The sequence below is a fragment of the Barbatula barbatula genome (assembly GCF_947034865.1).
Source record: "Barbatula barbatula genome assembly, chromosome: 5".
Lineage (NCBI taxonomy): Eukaryota > Metazoa > Chordata > Actinopteri > Cypriniformes > Nemacheilidae > Barbatula > Barbatula barbatula.
The window spans coordinates 19135299-19159863 of record NC_136769.1 but is presented as its reverse complement, the minus strand read 5'-3'; the positions used below and the strand labels follow the sequence as shown (position 1 = coordinate 19159863).

Genomic DNA, 24565 nt, shown 5'->3' with positions numbered 1-24565 from the left:
CTGATTTATAACTGCTGACCGCATTACATATAGCCTATACACCTCACTTTATTTACTTTATTTTTTGAAGCTACGCATATGGAATAACCGTTTTGTAAAAGCAATAAGCCCAAATTTTATACAAATTTCATTGTATATTAATGTAAGATAAAACCGGTATGTATTAAATGCATTCTGTACATATATATATATATAATTAAAGCTTTTTTTATGTACATATATATAAAACATTTGAAATCTGTATATAGCCTATATATAAAACGTATTTATGATGTAATATATCTCTTTTATACATTGCTATAACATCATATGAATACCGTTCTCAGCGTACATATTGCATTTTGAATAACTATCACACGCACGAAGACAAACTATAGTTTGGTTTATTTTTTAGAATACAGTAGGCATGAATTGCGAGGAAATAGAGTTCGACAGCTATGAGGCAGTAACAACAGTCCTCTCCCTTAACTTTACATTCAAGTATCATTCACATTTATATTTCACCTTACTTTGGCAACCTTATATCCCTTCAACGAAACACAGATGTTCTGAATGTGAAAAGTACCTACTGGCGCAAAGGTTAGCAGTATAAAACTCTTGAAAGGCATTACAGCGAGAAAGCGAGTGTACGGTGCAGTGATTGTGACGCTTCCAGCATTGGCACAAATGTGTATGAAGTGATTCAAGGCAGAGGAGGACAGCTGTACGTCACACTTAAACAGTTTACCGTGTAAAACGGGTCATGGTGGAAACAGGTGGGGTCCACATGCCATTTGGACCAAAGTTACTCTAGTTATTCGAAACATCTATCTGGATCTGTTTTAGAGTTAATGCAAAAAATGTTTTTCTAGTCGGTAAGGATCAGATCTGCAGGAGCTGCCGTCTGTAAGAGATTTGTTTTAACTTGCGGTTTTGCTTCATGCTCTGGAGTACAACAGTTAAAGAGCAGAATTGTTTTCTGTGCTCTCCGGCTCTCAGATCTCCACAAGCACCATTAAGTTTTCTCTGGCTATTCACTTGTTAAGGATGGCGGGTGTCAGTGACTGGTCTACTATAATACTGTCATTACTCTTTGGAGCAAACAAGAACTGTGATGTATAACTGTAGTCTGTAATGTTTTGTGGGAAAGGGGGGTTATATTTTAAAATACACTTTACGTAATATTATGAACAACTCTATCAAAATAAAACATTTAAACGAGATGTGCAAAATATTTCTTGGTTCATACAATAAAATGCATTAAATTGCTTAAGGTGATAAACTTTAAAGATGTTTATATCATTAATATGATCTACATTTGTACTGTATGCTAATCACCCCTGAGCTCCAACCTTTTAGCTTAAAGTGGTCAAAAATATAAAACATTCCTAACCTAACCCTTAACCCTCAATGGTGTTCACATCCTGTAGTTGGGGGTCTCGTATTTTCTGTTGGACATTGATGATAAGACGTTTATGCAGCTCAATCGGTCCTGACCTGAAACTTTGTCTTTGGGGATCTAAACCACAGATTGACAACACGGGACATGACAAGCAAATGAGAAGAGCAGCCTCGTCTCTATTTTGTTTCCTACGGCTTGAATGTAAAAGGATGATTTCAGCATAGTACTGATAGTGAATTGTGCAAATAAGTTATAATCTTCATACATCATGTTTGTAGTACATAGATAATAAATATATTCTGATACACAGTTTTTGTCTTCTGTTCTTCTACCTGTTACCCTCGAAAGACCGTGTCACTCAAAGGGTCTGGCTAATATCAATTCATCACTACAGTATCAGGCACTCTGTCCGAACAGCTTATCAGGTTCACAGGACCTTTTCGTCCAGCACGTTGAGAAAGAAAAACGAAACAACACAGGACAATCCATAGTCGGATCAGACCAAATCACACCAGTAGGTTCTGAACAGTTTCAAAGGGTTAAAATGTGACTCCTTCATTCCTGGGCTCCATTCTCACTGTTCCCTGTGTGACAAAACGCAAAAGGTTGATTTTAAGCAAGGTAAACCATAGTCCAGTAGTAATACATGGTTATGCTGTTGAACAGGTTTCTTTTAACAGGTTTCAATTAAAAAAATTCAATTACATGTAAATTGTCGTATGTGAACTAGCATGGTTAACGTTTAAGCTAAAATGTGTTCGTCAGAAGCCTTACCTCCCGTAGAGTTCACGTCAGAGTCGGACACATGAGTGATGGAGAAACGAGATACGCTGAACCTGGAGAGCGTTGGTGCTGGTTTCTCATCTGGAGAGCTGATGGGAGAGTTGGGCGGGGTGGTCATTTCTTCAGAACTTGCTTCTGACGTTGAAGGGCTTGGCATAGATGGAAAACCACCGTGCCACATTTCTCCACCTGTATTGGGTAAGAGACTTATGAAATGCTACAGAAATAAAGGTAATACCTGTGCAATAATCTAATGGATGTTAAAAAGAGCGAGACTGGTGAAAAACATGACAGATTTCCTCAGTCACAAACAGGCCATGTACTTAATGCAGATATGTCAGCACAACATAGAATTTTTAGACAGCTTAGACTTTTCCTGGCGGCTAAAATAATTACTGCCATACAGTATAAAGGTGAACTCCGTAATATTACTTTTACTGAATACCTTTATTAATAAGTATTAAAATATATTCACATATATTATCAGGTCAAAGTACTTTTGTCATTCCTATAAATTGTGCAATTGTAACACTTCAATATTATAATCTAGTTCTTTTCACTATACTGTATGTCTAGTACAGTTTCCTAAATTCAGTGGTTCTCGAACAGTTTTTGTGGTGTTTTATTAAATATAGAAATGTATCATAAATTTTGTGCAATGAAACATAATTCCTTTAAACAAAATAATTGATGTTTCAGCAATCTTTATTTCGGGGGGGACACGATGCACCCTTCACAAACGGGGACTTACAACGAAAAAAGTTTGAGGACCACTGACTTAATTTATACCTACTACTTTATACCTTTTAGCTCACTTTAACTCTATACAGCAGGTGGAGTTGTAGTGACCTGTAAGATATAAAGGAAACTGCAGCCATTCTCAACCTCTCCCTTGACTGTAATAGTTGTTATTTAACACTCACTTTCTTCTGACATAGTAATTTGTAACGAATCATCTGAGGTCTTGACCCTATCCTGGGTTTGTGATGTGTCAACCTCCGAAGCCTGGCCATTGGGTTCTGTCTCCACAGGAAAACTGTAGTCTCCAAGCTCACCTGTGGGACTCTCCTTAAACAGCAAGACACATGATTGTCAAATTGTTTCTTGAAGATTTGAAACAGCCTACATACTTTAAATTACTATAATTTTGAAATAAGTACAGTGATAATGCTACGAACCTGGTCAAACAGAAAAACGGTGACGTCATCAAAAAATGACACAGCTTTCTTCTTGCTGTCCAGCTCATCGCAGAAAGACTGCGTCAGTATGGAAGGCATTTTGAGAAGGCTGCGCAGATGGCGTGCACTGCTGCGGTCACTCACGATGACAGGCACCATTGGGAGCTCTTCATCACTCTCATCACTCTGCTCCTGTATGTTGTAGCTACGAAGTTCTTCATCAGACTCATCGCTGTCTGTATCTTCATCAGCCTCCTCTCTATTCCCAAGTGGAGCTGGAACATCCAGGTCATCCGGTAAGGCAGGAAGAATGCTTTCCAAAGAGTTGGAATGCTTTTGTCTTGAAAGTACCAGACCTATGTTGTCTTCCATTGCATCTTCTGTACCTTCTCTTTTCTCATTGTTTCCTTCTTTAAGAAGCTCTGGATTGTCCACTTTGTTGTTACAGTCATCCTGCTCCTGTGCTTCAATTATCTCCCTACTGAACTCAACTATGGTAGAGTCAGAGCCAAGTGATTCCGCTGATGAATAACATCTGGCATCTCCATTAGCTTGCCCCTCAATGTCTGAAGCTTCCTGTGTTGAGGTGGACCCTTCGGATACTGTGGAAGAGTAGCAGTCAGAGTTTGGTTCGTCTCCAGAGTGATCAGACTCCAGTCCAATACCATCATCCGGAGTCGACTCCTTGGTCAAGCATCCCCCCATCTCTGGGGGAAAGGGGGAAAGCATGGAAATCACTGGAGCTGATGTAGAAGTGGATCCCAACTGGAGCCCAACTGTTTGAAAAGAGCCTTTTCTTTCAGCTTTGACATAAAAAACATCGTCCTCTTCTTGGCGCACAAAGAAGTTGCAGACCCTTTTGCTAGGGCTCTTATCGTTCTCTGTGTCAAAGTCAGAAAAATAAGCTGAGTCTCTGTACTGATGTTGACTTCTGCCAGATGGATGCAGTAGCATTACATTGATGTCGTCGTCTAAGTCCATCTGGAGGACCATGTCACACTCGTCTGATTCCACACTTGTGCTAAGGGCCGGATTCCCTTCAAGGTCCTTCATTATGAACTCTGGGGACTCATTATTTTCTGTGTCGTAGCCACTGTCGAGGGATTTTGGCTGAATGGATGTGTGGTAACTATCAGGGCTAAAGGCTTCACATGGACTGCAGCTACAGGCAAGGTTAATAGTGTCCATGTGTTGTGTGGACTCAGTCTCTCTCTGCAGGTCAAAATTTCCCACCTCTGCATATTCCAAACGATAATCTCCAGAGGTAATGTCAGTGACATCATCATCACTGCAGTCATTAATTTCAACCAAGCTGATACTGGACTTTGGAACCACCCCACTGTTTGCCACATGGGTGCACTCTGAGATAGTCTCAGATGAGTCTTTAGGACATGACAGATTCTTTACACTTTTGACTTCATTTTGTACAGGTGATATCCTTGTATCAAATAACATATTTTCTTTGCATACTACAATCTCTGTTGGAGCTGATGTCGTCGTTTGGTCATAACATCCTAGAAGAAGGTCTGATGTGTTGTTTTTGATATGTTTGTGTGAAATGTTCTGCCGAGGATGAATGTGTTGAGTTTCAGGGACAAAAATACATTTAGAAGATGTTTCAACATCTTGGCTACCTTCAGGGCATAGATGTAAGTATTCACCACCCTCTGAGTCTATCTGAGTGTTTAGGGTGGCCGTGCTGTCTGTAGCATCCATGTATGAGTGCACTGGAAAAAAATCTGTGGAAGTTTTCCTAGTTTCTGATACTCTTGACTGCACATTTACAACGTGAGATGAGGGTGTCGGGTGACGCAAATCAAGGTACGCATCTCGAAAACCAACGGCATGAGTGCGATCGCTTAAACTGTTGTTGTTTGCAGAGTGGTTGGAGGTCCAGTTAGTTAATGAATTCTGAGAAAACAAATCATCATCTTCTGATTCAGCACTCCCCCTAGATAAAAGAAGGCCATCACCAGCGTCAATATCAACACTTATGTAATGGGGTCTAGGCACATTTTTTTGTAAAGGTCCCATCATGTCATAATAGGCCTCACTGGCCGTACTCCTTTCTGCAGCTCTCTGGTTTGATTCAAGGTACGGGTCACAATGTGCCAAGCTTGGGCTACTGAGAGAAACTGAAACACCAGCTGGACTCTCGCTTACAACCTCCAAACTGTGGCAGAGATTTACTGAGCCTCTTCTCTGCTGATGAGAACTTGAATCTTGACTTCTTATCAAATGAAGATCGGACCTTGCTTGAGGTGACTCTTCATGCAAGAAATTGTGCCTGTCATTGGAAGAAAAATATTCTTCATGATGGTCTGTCTCTGCAGTGCTTAGAACAGTTCTTTGGAGAGACCCCATTATTGGGCTACTATCTGAATCGTAATTGTTACTGATGGGTTCTTTTGCTGCTGACCAGTAAATGTTTGGCTGAGCCCCAATAGGGCTCCTTCTGTTCATATTGGACAAGCTGTTGATGCTGGCCTCAACTGTTGGGCTGTAATCATGAACGCTGTCTTCTAAGTTGATGTTACACTCAACTGGCTCCTCGATGCGGATGTAATATTCGCTACTTACTGAAGGGCTGTGCGCACTCAACACTGGAACAACTCCTGGATGGTCAGACTCATAGTAAGATGGAGAAACCCCAATAGGAAGACTCTCGCCCTTGCAGCTACCTGCTGAATTGCTAAGTGGGTAATACACATCTTGGTAATGCGGGTTATTTTTTCCCAGTGCTCCACTTGCTGAAGAGGAGCAGTAGGGCTTCTCGGCTCGGGCCTGCTCCCATTTATATTCAAAGTTGAGGCCTTGGCTGGTCTCAGTTACAGTCAAAATATCATCTCCGTTCTCAGATTGGAAGCTGTCTGCAATAGAGAACTGTTCAAGAAGAGGAAATGAAGAGGAAGCAGAGGACGCTAGCTCAGGTGCATGGGTTCTGAGAGAGCTGCCGGAGCCCAGACTCGGCCTAAGAGAGTTCCAGCGCTTCTCAAAGTCCTCCTCGGTCTCAGTGGTAGCCTTAGCACACAAGTAGCTTAGTAGTAGGTGAACCTCCTCAACAACAGGCCTCTGCTCAGGCTGTAGCCAACAGAACTGCATTACCTCGAACCTGCCAACACACGTGACAGAAAAGGGCATTTTCAGACCCAAAAGTAATATTTTACAGGAATGTTTGCTACAAAAGTTCTACTAAACTAGAGTAGAAAGATGGGCCAAGTTGCTTTAAACTAACTGTATGAACCTTTTGTAATCCAAGTTTTAAAACCCTTAAAAGGACACTCCACCCAAAATGAATATTCTGTCTTCATTTACTCAAGTTGTTTCAAACCTGTAAACATTTCTTTGTTTTGATGAACACAAAGAAAGATCATTGTAAAAATGTCAGCTACAGACATTTCTGAGACATCACTGACTACCACAATAGGAAAAAATATTGAATCTTTTTTTGTTCTATTGAACACAAAATGAGATATTTTGGAGAATGTAGGAAAGCAAACCGTTCTAGGGCACTTTTGACTACCATTAAATTTTTCCTACTATGGTAGTCAATGATGTCCTAGAGATAACAGTTGCTAACATTGTTCAAATGTATTTCTTTGTGGAACAGAACAAATTAATGTATACAGGTGTTGAAACAACTTTGGTGAAGTAACCCTCTAAAACTCAAATATCAACATTTGCTTGTTCTGTTGGCAATGAGGAAGTTTTATGGTGCCCTATTATCTTATTTTATAGTCTCACTAGGGTGGATGACAGCCAGCAACCCATTAGGCGATGGTTTGAAATATGGACAGTTTAGCATCCTTGCAGGTTTTAAAGTAGGGTCATTCATTGTTAAGTATCCACTAGGGGAGGGAGTGGTATACTTGTATGCCTGACTGCATTAGATTAAACAGACAATGATCGCTGGTAGAATGAATGGCCATGTGCTTTCAGGACTGGATGAATATATGATTGATGGGCTTACAGAGGAAGAAAATATATGATTGACCACACTGGATTTCAGCAATATTGATCTGTAAGTCCTGCCAGAGAAAGAAAAATGACTGGAGGAAGCACCCGTTGTTTCAAAAACATAGATTACTATAGACGTATGTGATTGGTGGTTGTGCCTGGGGTGGGGAACATTGATTGGTTTGGATGTGGGAGTCATGATTGTGGGCGATGATTATGACTTCTAGGAAGACTCACCAGCGTTCAGACAGAGGCACTTTCAGAAGGGGCTTTGGCAGTTTGAGCTGCTGTTCCTTTATAGCGTATGTTAAAACCTGCCTATCAGAATGGTGCCTGTACGGCTGGTTACCCAGTTCAAACAACTCCCATATCGTCACACCCAGGGACCTGCAGGGCAAGAGAAACAGTTTTTAAACAGATTGAAGTCTTTACTTTTACACATTTATACAGGCTTTTAGTTATTGTTTCTTACCAGACATTGCTGGCCTTTGTTTGGTCCACTACTAAGAGATTGCCATGGACATCGTCAATAAGCTCTGGTGCAATCCAGCGTAGAGGAACCCATATTTGATCTGATGTCACGTAATAGTCATCCTAGTAAAGGGTGGATGCATTGATATTAAAGAAGCATGAAACACAGAACATTTAATAGGATCATCCAGTCTTTACAGGCTCACCTTGTACTTGTTATGGCTGAGGCCATAGTCTCCAATTTTCACTGCCAATTCCGAGGTCAAAAGACAGTTCCTGAGGGCCAGATCACTGAGAAGAAAAGAACAGAGCATTGTATGCATTAACCGTTCTTCTCGTTGGCCGATGTTGATGACAAAGTTCCATAAGAAGTCTGATGTTGCAATGCACATTTTGTAAAAGGCTTACGAATAATTGATGACGTCCGTTGAGCAAGAGGTTTTCCCCCAGCAACAAAATCACTGATGCTGGAGTCTGTGACATGCACTCAGTCAGCACCAGGATATTGTTGCCAGGAGATACCAGACCTGGATGTCCAGCGACCTGCCGGATTAAAGATAACCAGGAGAATCAACATGCCCCGAAACGCCAAAGGCGTCAGGATCCTCACCTGTGAATATAATTGTGTTTGTGGAGGTACATAAGGCCAGAAGCAATCTCGCATGCTATCCGCTGAAGGATCAAAGGGCCAGGGGTCACAGAATCTGCTGCCCGACAGCTACGGAGGTATCCTTTAACATCTCCCTGTAAAAAATAAACATTATTTTACATTCTATGATAAACAGTATGCAAAAAAATGTTAGTTACTCTTGTGCTATACATTTTTATGTATTTCTGGTATCATTAATGTGTTCTAACACTGGAAATGACATATGACAGCTTGACTACACTAGAAGAGAATGATGCATTATCTTGAATGGACCAATCAGCTGTCAGTCTGAGGCTAAACTTCAGCAGGGGCAAAATGACCTTAAAACCTGTTTAAAATAAAACCCTAAATATTTTGTTTTTAATAGAAATTCATGAATATAAATAAGTAATTCATAAGTATAAAAACTGACAATGCCTACATTGTTTAAAAAAGTAATAATTTATAAATAATATATTATGCAAAAATACATGTATATGTGGACATTTTAAATATTAGAACAAATATAGTTAGAAACAAAAGTTTAAAATAGTTGCCTAAAATGTATTAAAAATCATTTTAAATATTTGTTTAATAATTTAAATCTGACAAACAGAGAAAATAAAGATTCACTAAGTGTAATAAACTATAAAATTATTTCTAGTAGGCCGCTTTATAAAGTATAATGTGATGGACCTTCTGTTCATGTCTGTTACAGACAGTGTTAAGCCAGTTTACAAATGCACATATCTACTGTGAGCAGCAGAGGGAGCATCTTTTCATTCACAGCCCAGTATAGAGACTGCAATCTAAATGTGTTCATGTCTATGCTGTGTTATACACAGGGACATACCATAGGGCAGTGCTCCATAACCAGCAGATAGGGCGTGACTTCTGAACACTGGGCCATACACTGCAAGAGAGCTGGATGCTGGAGCATCCTGTGAGATTCATACAGCGAAATGAGTCCTGTTGTTAAAGTTGACACCACAATGGTAGTAATGTGTGTCATATATTAAAAAGAGTGTTTCAAACTGTGTGTAGGGTTATACCGATAAGGTTGGACATCTTCCAAGAACTGCATCTGCTCGTGTACACTGGCAGTGGCCTTCAGCTCCTTAACCACCACCTGTGTGGTGCTGAGTCCAGCATTCACCTCTCCCAATAAAACCTAAAATACAGTTCAAATGCACATGAACACGGAGGAAAAGATTCACACCTGCTGTCCTGTGAAACTGGCAATAGAGATTTAAGAATTTGAATAGGAAAATAGGAACCCAACAGAAACCATCACAGAAAATGTTAGGGTTTCCTTTGAAATACAACTGAATTATTTTGTTCAAAACCATGAATACTTTCCTCTTTGGAGTGTTTGGGCATTATTCCAATCGGCTTTAATAGTGTTCTGATGGTTACCATCTGCCAGATACTTTAACATCTTACCAATAGAATCCATCACATACTAGTAGACGTTGTCATAGTTTCCAATGAAACCAATACAATTCCCATTATAACCATTAAAACCATAACATTTCATATTGTGTTTTGGGCAGGTTCTTTCAGCAGGGAACACATTAGAAAGTCACTCTTACATCACACTCTGTATAACGTGTGAGATCAACCTACTAAGGAAAAGACATAAAGTGAGTTCCATATTTCATTATTGCTTGGGTTTGTTATAATAGTCTCACCTTCCCAAACCAGCCATGCCCAATTTCTTTAATGTAGAGGAGGCTGTGCCGTCCGAGATCTACAGACTTCAGCAGCTGAACTACGAGAAACAGAGAGAAAAATTGAAATGTAGAGAAGAAAGGCACATAACAAACCCTTGACAATAAATCCAGTCTTACGGGTTAGTTTTTCAAAATTGAGACTTTTACATCATCTGAACGCTTTCTCTTGATATATGGGGTTGGTAGGATATGACAATACCTGGCAGAGATGCAACAGTTTAAAACTCTGGAATCTGAGCATGCAAAAGAATCAAAATATTGAGAAAATTGACTTTAAAGTTGTTAAACAGACTACAACACACTGTAGCAGGCCATCCACTCACAAAAATAAAGGTAGGAAATTTACAAAACATCTTCAAGGAACGTGATCTTTACTTAATATTCTAATGATTTTTAGCATAGAAGTAAAATCAATCATTTTGGTCAATAAATAAATAATCAATTTTTGGTTTTTTCCTAAAAATGTAAGACTGGTTTTATGATCTAGGGTCACATATGAGTACGATTTGTAACAGCCCAAGTTTCAAGGCAGTCCAACACCATTTCTGTCCATAGATTTAGCCCAGTCAACAGAAAACTCAGATTGACCCATCTAACAAAATTAGACACATGTGCCAAATACCTCCACTCATTATTATTCAGCAGACGAGAAATGTCGATTATGGTATTGACGGAGACCACGAGCAGCTCTCCTTGTCCTGTTGGAAACCAATAAAGCAAGGAGCTCTTCTCTGACTCTCCGTGTCCCCATCCAAGCTCCGGGAATATAACCCCCCAAGCCCTCGGACAGCTGCGAAAGCAACACTCGCTTTCTTGCTTCCCGGCACCGCTGCACATCTCCTCGCTCTGAGATACGCCGTTCCACAACATTCCCATAATGCACCCAGCTGAAAATCTCAGCTGGACCTCTCTGGGAGACTTGAAGCTTCGGTAAAACCAGCAGCTCCCGCCGCGAGGTAAGCGTCTAAACCTCTAAGTGTCTCTAAGCCCTACTAAGATCCGGACGTACATCCGCTCGCTGTGTAGCTCCGCAGATGCCGAGTGCTTCTGCGCACGCCGGCAATACCATAAGCACATAACCCTCTCTCCCTCGTTTCTGTGTCTCAGCAAGAGTACGGGGGCAATTGTAAACAAATAAAGTACTGTGAGAGGCAAAAAGAGCTCTGTCATTATCACAAGCCCCCCCCGCACACCTCCTCCTGCTCTACCACCAGGTCTCACAGTGTGTGTGCTCTCACAGACACATGGCTGTATTAATTCACTAAACTGTTCTCCTCCTCTGCAGCGTTCCAGAAACCTCTCATTCCAGCCCCTCACGCTCCCTGCCACAGTTAAATTGTGGCTTTTGTCCGCTGAGCAGCAGCGCCTGGTACCCCAGTACCAGCCCGGACACAAGGCCTATTCTCTGCTCCTCAGAGCGAGGATTGTCAGAGCAATAAGAGCCCCCTCCCCTCCGCAACCCCTCATTCCTGACACACAACTATCTCTCTCTTTTCTTAAGCGGACTTGAACTGGCCTTTTATATCATTTGTGTGGAATCTGTGAGTTGTGCATTCCCATCCCACTCCTTGCATTCCCAGAGCAGCCTCTGGGCCATGTTAAAAATGCATTAACACGCAGCACAGAGATGATACGGGCTGGCATACGATTACACGGTTTAAAAAAAGAATATGAATATAATCCTCCAACAAAAGATTTTAAAGCAAGTTAAATCGGAAGCTTAAATGGAAAGAAAGGCAAGATTTACTATTTCACATCCAATATTGAAGGTAAAAAAGTTCATAAGCAGTGGAATACGTTAAGAGAGTCTAGATGTATTGTGGTCATTCCAATCCCGTATCTGTTGAATTTTAACAAAATCAAACCTAAGGAGACAAAGTCATCCTACAGGAATGTGAAAGACTGACAGCATGGCAAGACACATGAAAACTGGGATAAAAATCCAGGTTAACAAATACAAATTATTATAAATATTGTTTTCTAAATACATGTTGAGATATTACTGTTGAATTGCATAAGAGTGAATGTGAACTTGTGTTCAAATGCAAATGATTAGAAATTTGGGAAATAAATGTAGAAATGGTTTCTTTCATTTTCGGTGGCTTTTTCATAATGGTAGAGACACACCTGCAATGCAAAGGTGATAATTGGAATCCCACAGAGAAGCTTTATGCTGAAAATCCACTGTAACTTGCACAATTAAAAGCGTATTCTGAATGAATACATTTATGTTTTATTTCTAAGATGTATTAAACATGGACAATGTCTACATGTCTGCTTTGTGTTAACTACACAGCTCCCTGGGCAGGAGGCAGAACAGAAAGAATACAGAATATAACTGAACACATGGTTTACATAGAAAAACACCATCAATCCTGGTATTTACATTATTTTAAAATAGTTGAAATACAAGCACATCACACTGTAAAAGATTATTATTACAACTGACAGTAAAAATATGAGTTCCTGCTTTGGCAACATGTGAAACATTTATCATTGTAATAGATTGTTTGCGGCTTTAGTCCATTTCATACAATAGCAGCTCTCCATTGACCATTCACACCAACAGTATTTCCATTGTGTAACCAAACATAATATATCTTGCTCGAGTTACCACATTCACTATTTCCAGTGTTTGTTTTGTTTTCTACCTGCCACTGAATGGTTAACATGCTACTTTTTTATTTTTACACAACAAGTGAGTAGCTTGCCTCGAAATGAAATCTTGTTTCATAAAAGCCTATATTGGAAAACTTATGCTGGAAGGCCTAGTGCACTTTGGTCTATGCCAAAAGTCTTGTTGTTATTGTTTAGGCTGTTTAAATCCAGCACTTTCTGTTCAGAACATCTGACTTAAAGAAGTAGTTCAAAATGGCATTTCGAGGTTTGAGTTCTGTTGTGTGTAGATGTGTTTGTCAGCTGTATATATAACCAATTTTAACTTCATGCTGACAAAATATCAACCAAAGGTTCACCCAGAAATGAAAATTATTTCACCATTTTCTCACTCTCATGTCATCTGAAACCTATATGATTTTAGCAGAACACAAAAGACGTATTTTTAAGAACACTGGCAACCAAACAACATTTCCATCCATTGACATTCATTTTATGTAAGATTGTGAGTTTAATTCCCAGAGAACACAAATACTGATAATATATATATACTATAATATTTACTGTAGCCTGAATACACTGTAAGTGTGGCTTTATTGCATTCATGAATATTAATTTCCAATTTCTGCATTAAAGTCACAATATGTAAGTATGGACCGCTAGATGGTGCACTTTTGAAACAACAACAAAAGGCAAAGCTAAATGACGTTATTTAGGAGAGTGGAATTATGGGACATGTCGTTTTTACCATCCAGGGGCAATGGAGATCGGCCACCGTGTTCCCGGACGAGTTTATGAATGAATTTTATCCATTTATGTCATCGTAATGAATTAGCTTGCAATAAACGTGGAATGTAATGCTACGGATTATTAAGCGGATATTAAGTCACTGATATGCGACAAATACAAGGGAGACAAGGGACGGGCCAAGTGATTTTTGGATATTTCATAAGAAAATGATTCCATATTGTTGCTTTGACTCAATATTCAGGCTGACAAAGAGAGCTCAGGGATGAAGAAGAGGAAAGAGTGGGAGGGCGGAAGGATTCAGTATTTACTGTACGGTAGTTTGACCATGACCAAGCTTCTCTCATGGGACTCTGTGTAACCCTCTCGCACGGCAACACCTGGGCCTATCACACAGCCGTTAACACAGGCGACCAATAGACCAGACTCTGCCTCCAAAATCTCTCTTGTCCAATCCGGGTCTGCGTTTCAATTCAGCATCCTGCCACCTCCCCCACCTTCCTCTGATGCTGTGCGCAGACAGCCTTATGTGAGTCATAGGGAGAAAATCTGACTTGCAAGGCTTCGTCCATTGCCAGATCAGCCACGCAGATAACCACTGAGCTATTTTTTTTCAAAATGATTTGTATTCACATGTATATCAATAGCAATTCTTCTGGAGGAAAGTGATTGGCATTTGCTCGAGCAAAAACATCACCACGGCGTCATGGTGTTGTATGTGATTAAAAGGGTGTTGCTATGCTGTTGCTAAGGTGTCCTGTGTGATTTTTAGCATGTTTCTATGCAGTTGCTAGGGTGTTCTGAGTATTTTTTGTATTTCTCTATGCAGTTGATAGGGTTTTCTGGTTGTTGCTATGCAGTTGCTAGGGTGTTCTGAGTAATTTTTGTATTTCTCTATGCAGTTGATAGGGTTTTCTGGTTGTTGCTATGCAGTTGCTAGGGTGTTCTGAGTGATTTTAGTTTTTCTCTATGCAGTTGATAGGGTTTTCTGGTTGTTGCTATGCAGTTGCTAGGGTGTTCTGAGTAATTTTTGTTTTTCTCTATGCAGTTGATAGGGTTTTCTGGTTGTTGCTATGCAGTTGCTAGTAGGGGTGCAACTGTTCAAATTACCCCTGGTTCAGTTTGTGTCAAAGTTTTAGGGTCTGGGTTTCGGTTCCTAACAACCGCATCTCTCACAACCTTCAAAAAACTACTTAAAACCCATCTCTTCTGTGAATACCTGACAGACAAAAGAAAAAAACACAAACCCTCTCTCTATCTCTCAACAGGTAGTGGTCTAGCTTTTGTTGAAACTAGTAACTTTGTATTTGCACCTATCGTACTATTGCTCTTTTATGACATATCGCTCACTGCTCCCTAAATTTGGATAAAAGCGTCTGCTAAATGACAAAATGTAAGTTCGGTTTGGTTTGTGCTATGTTAATATAAAAGGGACTAATGACAAATAAAAATAAGATCAAATAAACAAGCTACAAGTAAGAGCACCAATAAAACAAAAGAGAAAGCAGAAAATTAAATTAGACACTGTATATATACCTTTTAAGGTATAGAAATGGATTTAAGTAATCAAATATAACATAACATTGCATATGTATAAAATAAATAAAGATGAATCATAGTTGAAGATACAGAAGCTATTGAGTCACAGGCAGTGAGTGATTTCCTTGACTTTAAACAGACAGCAGGAATATGCTGCTGTCGCTTTAAGAGGAACGCAATGTTCCAGTACACAGATACTGTACACATGTGTTGTTTTTCATCTGTTGCGTCCGTTTACTTAAAACATAACCTACCATGTTTTTTAAGATGCTCGACAAGAGGGACATGTTGATCTACTTCGTGTGTGAATTTGTATTAAATGTGTATCCATCAACAAACATACATTAGCTGAACTTCTGTTTTACCCATTATAATTTTTAACGAACCATGTTAAAAATGCTCATCAATGATTTAATGCACTCGTCTCATACGCTCCGATTAAGTTGATGTTTTGAAATAATGCTGGTGCGGGTAAAGTCTCCGCAACAGTTCTCACTTGTGATACACGTTTGCACTTCCATGTTTGCCATAGCGCTCTATGTGTGTGCGCTGGGGAATGATTTCATCCATTTGGCTCATTCGCTTAACATTGTTAATGTTAGAAAGATGGCCAGTGCGGAGTCTCCGCAACAGTTCTTGCGTTTAAAGTTTGCGTTTCTGTCTCTACGTGCGCTGATCAATGATTATACTGTATGTGAATAAAAGCCACATTAAAATGTGTTAATCATATACATGTTTTAATTAACATTAACGAAAAATAAATGAGCAATACATATTTATTTTTATTATTTGTATTTAATAATCTCGTTTAAATGTTAGTAAACAAATAAAACTATTTATGTAAGCTCTGGTCCATTAATACTGACAAATACAACTTTGATTTTAAATAGTTAATGTATAAGGTAAAATTGACATTAGACCAACAATTAATAAATTATATAAAAACATACGTACTGTCTAGTCTTGTTCAATTTAACTTTTAACAAAAAAGAAATCTAGGGCCTTGTTGTTATGGCAGTTTTTCCCTGTGGTATCGAAAATGGTATCAAATATACATTTTCTTTGGAATAGAATTTAAGTTAGAAATTCCTGTCTTGCGACATTCTAGTTGATATGGAGTTGCTAGGGTGTCCAGGGTGGTTTCAGTATGTTGCTATGCAGTTACTAGTGTGTCCTGGGTGGTTTCAGTATGTTGCTATGCAGTTGTAAGGGTGTCCTGGGTGGTTTCAGTATGTTGCTATGCAGATGCTAGGTGTCCTGGGTGGTTTCAGTATGTTGCTATGCAGTTGTAAGGGTGTCCAGGGTGGTTTCAGTATGTTGCTATGCAGTTGCTAGGGTGTTCTGTGTGGTTTTAGTATGTTGCTATGCAGATGCTATGTGTCCTGGGTGGTTTCAGTATGTTGCTATGCAGATGCTAGGGTGTTCTGTGTGGTTTTAATATGTTGCTATGCAGTTGCTAGGGTGTCCTGGGTGGTTTCAGTATGTTGCTATGCAGATGCTAGGTGTCCTGGGTGGTTTTAGTATGTTGCTATGCAGATGCTAGGTGTTCTGTGTGGTTTTAGTATGTTGCTATGCAGATGCTATGTGTCCTGGGTGGTTTCAGTATGTTGCTTTGCAGTTGTAAGGGTGTCCAGGGTGGTTTCAGTATGTTGCTATGCAGTTACTAGTGTGTCCTGGGTGGTTTCAGTATGTTGCTTTGCAGTTGCTAGGGTGTCCAGGGTGGTTTCAGTATGTTGCTATGCAGTTGCTAGGGTGTCCTGGGTGGTTTTAGTATGTTGCCATGCAGATGCTAGGGTGTCCAGGGTGGTTTCAGTATGTTGCTTTGCAGTTGCTAGGGTGTCCAGGGTGGTTTCAGTATGTTGCTATGCAGTTGCTAGGGTGTCCTGGGTGGTTTCAGTATGTTGCTATGCAGTTGCTAGGGTGTCCTGGGTGGTTTTAGTATGTTGCTATGCAGATGCTAGGTGTTCTGTGTGGTTTTAGTATGTTGCTATGCAGATGCTATGTGTCCTGGGTGGTTTCAGTATGTTGCTATGCAGATGCTAGGGTGTTCTGTGTGGTTTTAATATGTTGCTATGCAGTTGCTAGGGTGTCCTGGGTGGTTTCAGTATGTTGCTATGCAGATGCTAGGTGTCCTGGGTGGTTTTAGTATGTTGCTATGCAGATGCTAGGTGTTCTGTGTGGTTTTAGTATGTTGCTATGCAGATGCTATGTGTCCTGGGTGGTTTCAGTATGTTGCTTTGCAGTTGTAAGGGTGTCCAGGGTGGTTTCAGTATGTTGCTATGCAGTTACTAGTGTGTCCTGGGTGGTTTCAGTATGTTGCTTTGCAGTTGCTAGGGTGTCCAGGGTGGTTTCAGTATGTTGCTATGCAGTTGCTAGGGTGTCCTGGGTGGTTTTAGTATGTTGCCATGCAGATGCTAGGGTGTCCAGGGTGGTTTCAGTATGTTGCTTTGCAGTTGCTAGGGTGTCCAGGGTGGTTTCAGTATGTTGCTATGCAGTTGCTAGGGTGTCCTGGGTGGTTTCAGTATGTTGCTATGCAGTTGCTAGGGTGTCCTGGGTGGTTTTAGTATGTTGCTATGCAGATGCTAGGTGTTCTGTGTGGTTTTAGTATGTTGCTATGCAGATGCTATGTGTCCTGGGTGGTTTCAGTATATGCTTTGCAGTTGTAAGGGTGTCCAGGGTGGTTTCAGTATGTTGCTATGCAGTTGCTAGGGTGTCCTGGGTGGTTTCAGTATGTTGCTTTGCAGTTGCTAGGGTGTCCAGGGTGGTTTCAGTATGTTGCTATGCAGTTGCTAGGGTGTCCTGGGTGGTTTTAGTATGTTGCCATGCAGATGCTAGGGTGGTGGCATTGACTGTCCTTTAAAAGGATATCTAACTTTCAAGTTTTCTTTTTTGTAGGGAGATTTGTGCACAACTGCAGGTCAATAAAGTAAGTGTAAAATTATTCTAAAAATATTTATATTATTTATTATAAATATATATAATCCACTCCATTTCATAACCCTTCTTTTAATATTTCTGTTCAATATAGCTTTCCTTTCGAAATGCTCAAGTGTTATATGCATCAATAACAGTTATTCTCCTACTTTCTGCAGTAGTTCACATGCAGTCTTCATGCGAGCAATCCACTGGCCCAGTCTCACAGCACATTATGCAACTGACAGATGTGTGTTGTGCATCCACAGATGGCTCGATCTCCACCCCGCTCTCTGCTGTGAGAACACTAACAAGGCCGCTGCTCTTTTTCCAAAACCATCCCTTCACAACTGGCACAGAGCGCCGTTCTGTTCTTTAGCCTTCCTGTCACAAGGCCATTAAGAATTTAAGTGACGAATATCAGTGTGGTTCAGTACCACTTCCGTGAGTATTGTTTATTATTGAGAAATGAAACCAGCACGTTGCAATTTGTGGGAGAACAATAGCTTTATGTCCTTGTGTTCTTGTACGCACAGCTGTAAACATTGTGAGCATTGAAAAGCAGTGTATTTTACCTTTTATATTTTAAGGATTTACAAAAATTTAAAATTACTTGATCAAATGATATAAAATATAAACTACAGAGTGTATATTATACTGTAGAGTGGGTTTTTTATATACCATCAAAATATAAAAGTAAATGAATAGGAGTAGGGAAGATTCTTACATGATTTGCTGGGCTGTTTGGACACAGGATGCGAGACCTCGGTGAGGGGCAGAATATAAACCTCGGGGTCGTTCTGATTGTTGGGTGAGGCTAAAGTGGAAAGGTCAGATTGGCACTCCTCCCCCTCTGTATTCTCAAACTCCTACAAGCAAAAATCAAGATCAAACAATGAAAAATGTATACACAAATTGACTTGCATTGCAAAGCTTTCTTTTCATGCCCTGCTTTACAGTGCAATAAGCCCTATGTTTGCTTTTGTAACTGTGTTTATATTGTAATCTTAAATTGTGTCCTTTACCCAGACTTTCAATCTATAATTATTAAAACCCTAGCATAAAAACATTACTACATATTTATTTAAAACAAAGATACTCCAAACTAAGAGAAAAAAACAGCATCAACGTTTAATGGGTGAAAATAGATTATATCCTTCTGAAATCTTAGCTTGTATCCTCATATTTTGTCATAAATCATTATTATAAGTCACCCTTGTTTTACAGTGTTTTTGTCTGATGGAGTATTTTTGTTGTGATGGATTAAAGAGATTCTCAAATTGGAAGTTTAGTGACAGCAAGTAAGACACCACTGAGTAAAATAGTATGAAAAATGATCGCACTTTTTAAAATGTTTATTTAACCATTATAAATTACATTACAGAAGGAAAAACAACAACAGGCATACTTAAATATGGTGAACAAATACACAGAATAACATAGATCTAAATAAATAAATGATCAAATGTTTGAAATAAAAATAAATAAATTAAAGATGGGAACAAAAAGGAATTAAGTGCAATCTATAAGCAAGACTTAAGATAAAGGGACAGGGTCAAGCTGTAGAGTTTGAACATGGTCATGTAGGGGTTGCTAAAGCTTGACAAAAATGGTGCTAGGTCGGTGAAGATTGCACTTTTTTTGTTCTATTGATCAAGAAAGAAGATATTTTGAGGAATTTAGAAAAGCAAACAGTTCCGGGGCATCTTTGACAACCATTGTCATTTTTCCTACTGTGGTAGTCAATGGTGGTCAATGGGGATCAAGAACTGTTTGATTGCAAGCATTCTTCCATATCCTTCTCTGCATTCAACCAAAGAAAGAAATGTATGCAGATGTGGAACAACATGAGGGTGAATAAATTAAAACAGATTTTAGATTTTCTTTTATTTTCAGTATTATGAATCACTGTAATCTCATTTTCAAATGTCTTTTGACTGTGTCTGCTCATAGAGAGTGTGACCTCAGCGCATCACCCACAGGAGAACTGATGTAATATCACTCTGTGCCACCTGAGGGTGCAAAACATTTTTTACTTGAATCAGTGTTCATTATAGGCAAAGTTTAAAAATGTCAGGGCAGTGAAAGGAACTTTACATTTTGACCTTTTGGGGACATTTTTAAGGTCGAGCCAAGATACTTAGTATATATCTTGAAACATCATGGGTGTCTTTCAAGGTTTCTATTTTTCTTCCTTTAACCTACTGAGGTGCATGTTTGTCTGCCTTCTCAAGGTCGCTGGTGATCAGCTTGTTTTTGTCTTACAATGCTCACACAAACATGGACAGACACAGAACAAGCTGGCATCTGTTTGATATCCACAGAAAACCAAACGCCATGGTAATTATCTGTGCCACCACCTTCACAGTCTGACATAAACAGCCCAGTGTAGCTAAGACGCGGACAAACCATCCACCCACTCACGCTGCGTGCTGACTTAGAGCAGCAGATCCTACTTAAAACAGACAGTGCAGATGCCCAGCTTTACAGGAACTATATTAACCGACTGTTGCTGTGGGTGTGTGTCCTGCAGTGGTTTTATGATGTGCTTCTGCGGATGACTCCACTGCTTTTTTCTGACACATTAAACCTCACCCGTGCATGCCAAACCTAAACCTGATAACCATTTATCCTTCTGTCCCCATTACATATTCTCTGTCAAACATCCAGTTCGCTGTAATTCTCGTTCTTGCTGAGCGAAACCTATTGCGACCAGCTGAGCTGAAGCACGACCCATGTGTCACAACCATGTTGAGATCACTGTGCCATTCTGTGCAAAAATTTTTTACAAACCATCTGAGTGGAACAGTTCTTTGTAAGTTAAGTAAATTTATTTCGAGAGACATCCTGTTTGAGGGTGTTTCTGTAACATTTCTCAGGGGAGAAGACTGGGGTGGTTCGGTTCGGAAGTCCTCGGCGGGGCTCGTGACCGGGGTGGGGCTGAGGTTACAGAGCGAGGTGGGGTAACGCGAGCCGGGCAGGAAGAGACAGGAGTGACATAGGGGTAAACACAACATTAGCCAGCTGGACCCGTGCTGAGGGGAATGCCAGCTGGACTGGCGCTGTGGCGTGAACCCACATGGGAGCTGGACATGATGCCGACGATGGACCGGGACTGGTTGCCGGTACCATCCTTCGCTTCTTCCTCGGGACTACTAAACACTAGGGGGGATTTGGCGGTGGTTGTGGTGGAAGTGTCAGAGGCGGACTCCCAAGAAACCCTTCTTCCGCTCTTCCCGCAAAGGCTGTCAGGCAAGACAGGGTTCTCAAGAGTCGAGGCAGGTGGAGCCTCCAGGGACACCTCAGGCAAGGACGCAGTCCTCCAGGATAGGGGCCAATGGAGCAGGTGGTCCAGCCTTGGTAGGGTCCCTGGACTCCTCACGAAACATTGTGAACCAGATTTGGTCCGCACAGCCCACGGGCCTCAGCATTCTCATTTCAGCGGGCTTGAGGCGTTCAATGAGGCAGCTGTTGAAAATGACAGCGGACAGGAACTCCAAGGCGAAGCCCCTCTCATCAGCCCCCTTCTGTTGTAGGCCAAAGAGAACATGGGGGCTACGTAATGCTGACAGAGGATTGGCCATTGTTGTCACTGATGCTTTCTGTCAGGATTCTCAAGCACAGGACCCAGTGGCAAACAGCAGATGAGCACAAAAACTTCTTTAATAATAAACAAAAACGCATGATGGGGCAAACATATCAAACTAGGCAAAATCAAAACGCACAATTCAAACTCACAACAAAGACTTCCCATGAGGGGGCAAACAGAAAACAAAAACTTGAATAACCACAAAATCTCAGCTACAAAAAGGGCAAGGCCATTTCCATGCATAACTAGAAGTAAAACGAACATGCTGAAAGATGTGAAATGTGTCTGGGAAAAAGCTCAGGGTGACATCAAACAGCAGTGATAACAGTTTGTGGTCGAAACACTGTAAAGTGAGAGATGGTTCTGTGAGAAATGACGATGGACAGAAGAAGAGATTAATTTCTCATCCTCTTCTCATTGGGAGCCTCGTTCTGATGGATGAAAGAACTAATGACTACTGAGCTCTCACCTTGAAGCTGATGTCCCCTTTCTTGCAGCACAGGCAGGCCAGCATGAGGAAGACGAACGTGAACAGGCCCGAGAAGGAGACAGCAACCACCGCCAGAGATGAAGGCCATGACAGCTCGCTCAGTGGGGAGCCACCTGCAGTGAATAAACAGACTTTGAGTTTTCCAGCATCTCTAAACACCAGACTTTATTTCTTTTGTTACGACCTTTACAGGTAAAATGTTAAACTTCTGTGCATTGTTAAATTATTTGTCGCTTTTTGTTTGTTCAACTTAAAAAAATTACCTAAGTTACCCGGTTGCCTTAAAATTTGGAGATAATTCAGTTTAAAGTTATTAGTTAATATAATGCATTTGATGCAAACTAATACTACTAATATAATAGGGAATAAAGATTAGTTGTCTATGCATATTAGGGTTTTTTATTGTTACTCCACTTTTTATTTTTTACTTATTTGTGTAAGCTAAGGTAAAATGGTCAATCCTCCCTCATTAGTTTCTAAGGAAAACTAACTAAAGTATATAAAATAAACATCTTACAGACCAGATTATTGTGGTATATCAGCAGATGAATCAAAATAAACCCTATCTAAAGGGTTCATAACAGAGAGTGAATCAGAATGCGGCTCCAGTCAGTAATTGGATTTGGAGGGCAACACGTTTGATCAAAATACTTGCAGATGAAGGAACACGACAACATCAGGCGCTAATAGAGGAGACACAGAGATGATAGGAATGATTCACTTGTTTTTCATAAGGAAATGAATTCAGTTAATGAAGTAAGAGACAGATATAAAGTAAACTGAGGATAAATGGAGCATTTAAATTCTGAAAGCTATGCAGCTATGCAAATGAGCTCTGCAGCCTGATTGGCTGTATGCTAATGAATGTGAAGCGAGAGAAAAAGATGTGGTCCTAAAGGAACGTTACAAAAATACAAATTGTGCAACATCGCACACACACACACACACACACACACTCAAAGTTCTGTAATGACATCACTGAAAAGCACATAACACTTCACCACAATGAAATACAGGAAGTCTCTATGTGGCCGAATCGCTGACACACGTTACTGTTGACACGTATGAAGCATGACTGGGGTCATGAGGATTGTAAGGTCAATGCCTTGCACCAGGAAACGACATGGGACAAAGGGAATAAACACAGGAAAACAAACTGCTCAGTTGCTCTTGCTGTCTACTGTTTACCCTTACCAAAAAAGCCACATAGAAATGACATGCGCAAAAACATGTGCCCACAGGTTTTGGAACATCTGAAGGTTATTATAGTTTACTAAAATTATAACTTTGTTTCTGTTTATGGAAATTTAAATAAAATATTGGCCTAGAAATGACTGTAAAAACACAAAATTTAAATAGGGATGTAACATCAAAATCTCACTGTACGATAATACCTCGGTATTAAGACCACTGTAGGCCAATTTTTAAATTACAAATGATGACTTGTGCCATAAGTGTCCTCTTTTCTTTATCCTCTAATCATAACTCCTGGAGGCACAACCAGGTCCTCAAGAGTCTGGCAGCAGCTCTTAAGAGCAAGAGGAATACCGCCAACTCCCTGAGAGCAACCAATTCCATCAGGGTCCCAACCTTCATCCGAGAGGGACAGATAAAAAACCCATCCATCCCCGTACCAAACCAGAAGCTGGACAACTAGCCATGGCCCGGGACTGGAAGATGTTAGTCGATATTGTCCAGCAACTAATCTTTCCATCTGAGATTGGGACACAAGCTCAGGTTTGATCACCCTGTAGCTGGCCACCTTTGATGAAGGGTGTATAGTGTTGAAAGGCCGAAACACCCCCTGATTCAAAGGTACACTACTGATGATGAGTCCCAAATTTAAAGCATATCTACGTCTGAGATACAGCTCTCAAGCCACTCTCAACATCAAGGCAAAACTCATGTACATACCATCCATTGGCACAATGGACAGTTACCATCACGTCCCGTGTTTCATGATTCTTAGAAGTATGAGTTAAAGTATGAGATGCGTCAAATGACCTAAAAATCCCTTTTTTAAATATAATAATTGAACCAGATGGACCTTGCCAAAGGTAACATCTATTATTTTAACCAACTTTCTTTATGTTAGGCCCGGAGGACCTATCGTTTCATACAGTCATGTGACCACGATAAAATTGACACAATTTTGCTATTGCGATAACACGATATCGTTACTATTGTAACATCCCTATTCATAAATAAACTAAGATTTAAGGCATTACAATTATTATAATAAACCAAAACTAAAATAAAATAAGACTAAACGAATCTTCAGATAAATCAATTATTTAATCTTAATTAATATAGCAACATAAAAATGTAAAAAGCAATACAATTGTAACTAAAATTTACATAAAAACGAAAAATCTAAAAATAAAAGCTATTTTAAAATATGTATAAAACTAAATAAAACAATAACTCTGAAATCCCATCAAAATATGAAATGACATACCTTGAAAGCAAATTGTACTAAAACATAAGAAAATTAGATAAGATACTACATGACCCACTTGTTTACACAATACCCCATGCAG

The 24565-nt window shown here is 40.0% G+C and overlaps 1 protein-coding gene across 2 annotated transcripts in view; it reads right to left on the bottom strand.

The window, feature by feature from the left end:
• Nucleotides 1-366: 366 nt before the first annotated feature.
• The window catches only part of aatka (apoptosis-associated tyrosine kinase a), a 40387-nt gene continuing 16188 nt past the window's right edge, over nt 367-24565 (bottom strand). For both annotated transcript variants that reach the window (XM_079456571.1, XM_079456572.1), the window contains exons 2-14: nt 22005-22138; nt 18674-18815; nt 10090-10169; nt 9451-9569; nt 9252-9339; nt 8381-8514; nt 7977-8061; nt 7772-7893; nt 7537-7686; nt 3343-6454; nt 3088-3232; nt 2156-2353; nt 367-1965 (exon numbers count right to left, since the gene is read on the bottom strand). In XM_079456571.1, coding sequence (XP_079312697.1) covers nt 1937-1965; nt 2156-2353; nt 3088-3232; nt 3343-6454; nt 7537-7686; nt 7772-7893; nt 7977-8061; nt 8381-8514; nt 9252-9339; nt 9451-9569; nt 10090-10169; nt 18674-18815; nt 22005-22138 — 4538 coding nt within the window. In that variant the 3' untranslated portion in view covers nt 367-1936. The remainder of the gene's footprint in view (nt 1966-2155; nt 2354-3087; nt 3233-3342; nt 6455-7536; nt 7687-7771; nt 7894-7976; nt 8062-8380; nt 8515-9251; nt 9340-9450; nt 9570-10089; nt 10170-18673; nt 18816-22004; nt 22139-24565) is intronic.